This window comes from Alosa sapidissima, chromosome 9, assembly GCF_018492685.1.
Source record: "Alosa sapidissima isolate fAloSap1 chromosome 9, fAloSap1.pri, whole genome shotgun sequence".
Lineage (NCBI taxonomy): Eukaryota > Metazoa > Chordata > Actinopteri > Clupeiformes > Clupeidae > Alosa > Alosa sapidissima.
This window is the reverse complement of record NC_055965.1, coordinates 30464793-30470792: the sequence shown is the minus strand read 5'-3', so window position 1 is coordinate 30470792 and position 6000 is coordinate 30464793. Positions and strand designations below refer to the sequence as shown.

Genomic DNA, 6000 nt, shown 5'->3' with positions numbered 1-6000 from the left:
CTCTCTCTCTCTGTCTTTCTCTATCTATCTATCTCTCTCTCTCTCTATCTCTCTTTCTCTTTCTTCCTTTCTCTCTCTATCTATCTATCTCTCCCTCTGTCTCATTTTATTATTCTAATTATTTTCATTTTGTATTCCCTTCTTTCTCTTTCTCTTTGTCATTCACACCATCTTTGTCTCTGAACTCTGATATTCTTATTCTTAATTGTATTCCAAGTAGGAAATAATTAATAAAAAATGGATAAATCATAAACATTAACTCTGCCAACTGAATCAGCCTGAATTCAATCATTCAATTCACCAGATTGCTTCTATCTAATTTGAAAGTTTGAAACTGATAACAATTCCACTGTAATTCCATATATTGAGTAAACTTACAGTTTTTCTCAGTCGCTTTGGTGCTTTTCTCACATCACTATTAACATTTGCACAGAAGTTAGTGCAATTCTCAAAACAATTAGTGCAAACTGCAAAACCTAGTGGATGACCTGCAAAAGCACGTCACTTGCTCAAAATGGATAGTCCATTCCTCAAAAGCAGGTATTCATGTCAATGAAACTGTCAGTGTCATCAAAATGAGAAGTCTTGACACCATCGTTTATGAACAAGATAGTCAAATGGCTTTGTCATGTTTTCATTATAACAGTTCTCTCAGTGTTTTCCAATGCAAAAAATGGTCAGAACTCGGTGACACTACCTGAACATGCTCAATACAGCACTATGCACTACTTGTACAGCCATTTGAAAACTACAGTAAAGTTACACATTGCTGTAGTTAGGGGAGTAAGTGAGTACAAGACACTGAATACGTACATTTTTACTGTATGCTCTTTGCAATTCTACAGCACTATGACAGAATTTGAGAACTAGTTCAACAATTTTGTATGTAATGACTCAAGCAATGAAATGAAGACTATTAGTTTTATTGGGAACGACTATTCAGCATTCATAAGTATATTTCATTTTGACTGACATGACATAAGCAAATGATAATGTTAAAAAACAGCAGAGAATTGTATGAAAGCAACTGATACATGTCCAAAAGTGTTTGCAATTTGTTCAGAGGAAGGAGAAATTGCTACTATGATGTGCACAAATGACTAAATGTTGTGAAGGTTGAACTAATAGTTGTAAGAATTTTCATTCTGATCTGATAAAAGCACCAAAGCGACTGAGAAAAACTGTAAATATTATGTTGAACAATTGAATTGAGATGAAGTTGGGTAAGACCAGTCAGGATAGAAATAATCTCATTCTGATGGGTGGGAGCTGAATTGACATTTTGCTCCTGTTTCAAAACATGGAGGAACTAAGGAGAAGCTAACTGAATTTGGAGTGAATCTGGATTGATTTTGCTCTCACGCAAACCTAACTGAAGGAGCCCAGAATGGCTTTCCTGAAATTCTCTGTAACCTGAAACCTCTGTTAATCATTTGGTATTGACACATCATCAGTATTCACAGTGGACACATGCACCATCTGTGTCATAATAAGAGTCCTGGCATAAGCTGAGCTGATCGGTATGGTGTGGTGTGGTGTGTGTCATAATAAGAGTCCTGGCGTAAGCTGAGTTGATCGGTGTGGTGTGGTGTGGTGTGTGTCATAATAAGAGTCCTGGCGTAAACTGAGCTGATCGGTGTGGTGTGGTGTGGTGTTGTGTGTCATAATAAGAGTCCTGGCGTAAGCTGAGCTGATCGGTGTGGTGTCATGTGTGTCATAATAAGAGTCCTGGCATAAGTTGAGCTGACTGGTGTGTGTGTGTGTGTGTGTGTGGTATGTGTGTGTGTGTGTGTGTGTGTGGTGTGTGTGTGTGTGTGTGCCCCTCCTCAGGTGGAGACTGTGCCACCCTGCTGAAGAACATTGGCGCTCTGCCCGTGGAGATGGCACGCATGTACTTCGCCGAGACCGTGCTGGCTCTCGAGTACCTGCACAACTACGGCATCGTCCACAGGGACCTCAAACCAGACAAGTGAGTCACGGTGTGTGTGTGTGTGTGTGTGTGTGTGTGTGCGAACAGAATCATATGCATGAGAACTAAACATAACTGATTTTAAGGCAATTAAACAGATCTGACTTTACAGCCACGGAGAGTTTAGTAGACTAAACTAAACTAAACAGACCCAAAAGCCAAAGCCTATGGCATGAAGACAAAACTGACATGACAATAACGCAGAGCTTTAGCAGAATTGAACCAAGGCTTCCCAGATCTAAGATAGAACCATGTATTTCTCTCTCTCTCACTCTCTCACTCGCTCTCTCTTTCTCTCCCTCTCTTTCTCTCAACCCCTTCTCTCTCTCTTTCTCTCCCTCTCTCTCTCTCAACCTCCTCTCTCTCTTTTTTCTCCCTCTCTCTGTCAACCCCCTCTCTCTGGCTTTCTCTCTCTCATCCAGTCTCCTCATCACATCCATGGGACACATTAAGCTGACGGACTTTGGCCTGTCCAAGATGGGGCTCATGAACCTGACCACCAACCTCTACGAAGGTCACGTAGAGAAGGACACACGCGAGTTCCTCGACAAACAGGTCTGTGTGTGTGAGAAAGAAAGTGTGTGTGTGTGTGTGTGTGTGTGTGTGTGTGTGTGTGTGTGTGTGTGTGTGTGTGTGTGCGTGTGTGAGTGTGTGTGTGTGTGTGAGAAAGAAAGTGTGTGTGTGTGTGTGTGTGTGTGTGTGTGTGTGTGTGTGTGTGTGTGTGTGTGAGAAAGAAAGTGTGTGAGTCTGTGTGTGTGTGTGTGTGTGTGTGTGTGTGTGTGTCTTTAGTTAGAGACATCAAGACATCACTCATAACTGCAGCTTTTCCACAACCAGCCAGCTGCACCTTACTGCACATCACAGTGCCTCAGCCTAAAGGCCACTTCAATACTGTTTTAGAAGAAAGCCATCTGTTCCAGGCGACACCTCTTCAGTGAGACGCTCAGGGGTTCCACAATATGTTTGTGTTTACTTTCGCCCTGGCAACTGATCGCTCCCCACATTCTGAATCTAGAACAGTCCGTGGGAGTCAGGTTGCCTGGTGATGCACTAACTGTGAAGTGATATGTGGCTTTGGCAGATTCTATAGAGAACTGTGTTGGCGCTCACTCAAAGCTAATGTTAGCGTATGAAAGCTAAACAGAAATTAAATAATACCAAGCTAATTTAGCCAACAAAACTAAATAAATAAATAAATAAGGTCAGCTCAAAGCTAAAGTTAGAATGAGCAGTCTTTTCTCACAGATACTGTCAGCTTTCGGCTCTGAACTGAAACAAGTTAAGACTCACTGATGAACAAGGACGGATACATCGTGCTGTGCAGGATATTAACGGAAAATTCCGGTGAATTTTCACATAGATCTCGAATTCTAAAGGACAACGAGTACTGTGGGTACTGGAAAAAAAAACGATCGGTTCTACCTAGCTCGAGTTGCTGCAGCCAACAGCTAGATTTGCCAGGCAGCTACAGTGCTACATGTGCCCCCATATGCATGCCCCCAGAGTGCAACACTCTCCTTTAATGGTGATATTGAGTAAGTAGTGCCAAAGAAAGTTTGACTGATTGATGCTGAGTAGAGCTGTAGTTTAGTGGTAGCGTGAGAGTCCCATGTCACATCACTATAGCACATATGGACTCAGTGCCACAGGAATCAGATTCCAACCTGATCCACTCACTCTTTACTCTTATGAATGAAAGACTAAAAAGGTTAATATATATATATATATATATATATATATATATATATATATATATATATATATACACATATGGATTCAGTGCCACAGGAATCAGATTCCAACCTGATCCACTCACTCTTTACTCTTATGAATGAAAGACTAAAAAGGTTAATATATATATATGATGATCACGGCTCAAGGGGCTAACCCAACTGCCAGGGGTCTTGGTGTGTGTGTTGGGGGGATGACAGGAGAGATGGGATAGTGTGCTGTGTATGTGGGGAGAGGGCAGTGTGCAATATGTGTGTTGGAGAAGCTTCCTGATGAAATAATGTGCTGTGTATGTAGGGGAGAGGGGGGGCAGTGTACTGCAAGTATGGTGAAGGGACTTACTATTGCAAGCAGAGTACTGTATGTATGATGTATGTGAGTGATGACAGTGAAGATGTGTGTGTGGGCGGGAGGGGAGTGGAGCAGTGACTGTGTGTGTGTGTGTAGTGTGTGTGTGGGTAGGTGGGGGCAGTGTGCTATAAGTATATAGAGCATGTGTGTTGGAGAAGATCCTGAAGACAATGTGCTGTGTATGTAGGGAGGGGGGGGGGCAGTGTGCAGCAAGTATGTAGAGGAGGCTTACTGTAGCAAGCAGTGTGCTGTATGTATGTGAGGTGATGACAGTGATGATGTAAGTGTGTGTGTTTTGTGTGTGTGTGTGTTGGGGATGGGGATGGGGTGGGGGGGCAGAAAGGCTAGGCAATCAAGGACATGGGTAGATAGATGGAGGAGAAATCAAAAATAATAAATAGAAAGTTCTATGGAGATGTGCAAAAGTTGGAGAAAGTCAGATGTGTGTGTGTGTGTGTGTTTTGACGTGTGATGAAATAAGAAAATAAATAAAAGGTCTGTAGCATAGGGAGAGGGATGTAAAAGTGCTAAAAGTCATGTAGGTGTGTGTGTGGGGGGGGGGGGTCATGAGTGCTGAGGAGTGAATGAGTGCAAATTCAGTATAGTGTGAATTCAGAGTTGGAAAATGTTTGAGAGTGCTGAGGAGTGAATGTGTGCAAAGTCAGTATAGTGTGAGTTCAGAGTTCGGATGGCCTGGGGATAAATACTTCTCCTGAGTCTCTCAGTTCTAGCTTTTATAGATAGATAGATAGATAGATAGATAGATAGATAGATAGATAGATACTTTATTGATCCCCAGGGGAAATTCAAGCTGTATTTGTAAATTGTGACTACATACAGTAGGCGTCTTCTTGATTTCAGCGGTAGGAATAATCCATTGTTAGGATGAGAAGAGTCCTTCAGAATCTTTTGGGCTCTTAGGAGTACTCTTCTGGAATAGATATCTTGTAGAGCAGGGAGTTGAGTTCTTATAGTACGTTCAGCTGAGCGCACTACTCTCTGCAGAGTACTACAATCTCTAACTGTGGAGTTCCCATACCAGGTGATGATGCTACCAGTTAGAACACTCTCAACCGCTGAAGTGTAGAAGGCCTTCATGATGGATGTAGAAACTTTGATTTCCTTAGCTGACGAAGGAAGTAGAGTCGTTGTCTGGACTTCTTCAGAACATATTGAGTGTTAATAGTCCATGTTAAGTCTTCAGTAATGTGGACACCAAGGTATTTAAAACTTGTGACTCTCTCTACAGGTTGCCCGCTGATCATTAGTGGGGTGTAACTGTAGTTCTGCTGCTTCCTTCTGTAATCCACTACCATTTCCTTGGTTTATTGATATTCAGTGTCAAGCTGTTAGATTGACACCACTGTGCCACCTCATCAACCTGATCCAAGTAGAGCTGTTCATTGTTGTTACTAATCAGGCCCAAGATCACTGTGTCATCTGCAAACTTGATGATGGAGGTATGACTACTGTTGGCTTTGCAGTCATGTGTGTAGATGTTGTACAGCAGTAGACTCAAAACACAGCCTTGGGGAGCACCCATGCTGATGGTTAATGAGTCAGATGTCAGACCCCCCACTCTAACCACTTGTGAACGGTTGGTGAGGAAGTCAAATGTCCAGTGACACAGGGTGGTGTTCAGTCCTAAGGCCTTCATCTTTGTGACCAAGGTGAGAGGTACTATCGTGTTGAATGCTGAACTAAAGTCAATGAACAGCATCCTCACATAATTCCCATTCCCCTCCTCCAGGTGAGTTAAGGTGGTGTGCATGAGATTTCAACCTGATCCACTCACTCTTTACTGTCTTTTGAAGGAAAGACTAAAAAGGTTATATTATATATATATATAAAATACGTAGTTTTCTTTTGTCCTGCACCTGCCAGAAGGTGGGATGTGCACACTATAACTGTTTGCTGAACATAGCTTTAGTTAGAAGCCTGAACAAAAG

The 6000-nt window shown here is 42.2% G+C and overlaps 1 protein-coding gene across 1 annotated transcript in view; it reads left to right on the top strand.

Annotated features, from left to right (window-relative positions):
- The window catches only part of LOC121718813 (microtubule-associated serine/threonine-protein kinase 1-like), a 29236-nt gene that overhangs the window by 5719 nt on the left and 17517 nt on the right, over positions 1-6000 (top strand). The window contains exons 5-6 of the mRNA XM_042104084.1: positions 1831-1969; positions 2392-2524. Coding sequence (XP_041960018.1) covers positions 1831-1969; positions 2392-2524 — 272 coding nt within the window. The remainder of the gene's footprint in view (positions 1-1830; positions 1970-2391; positions 2525-6000) is intronic.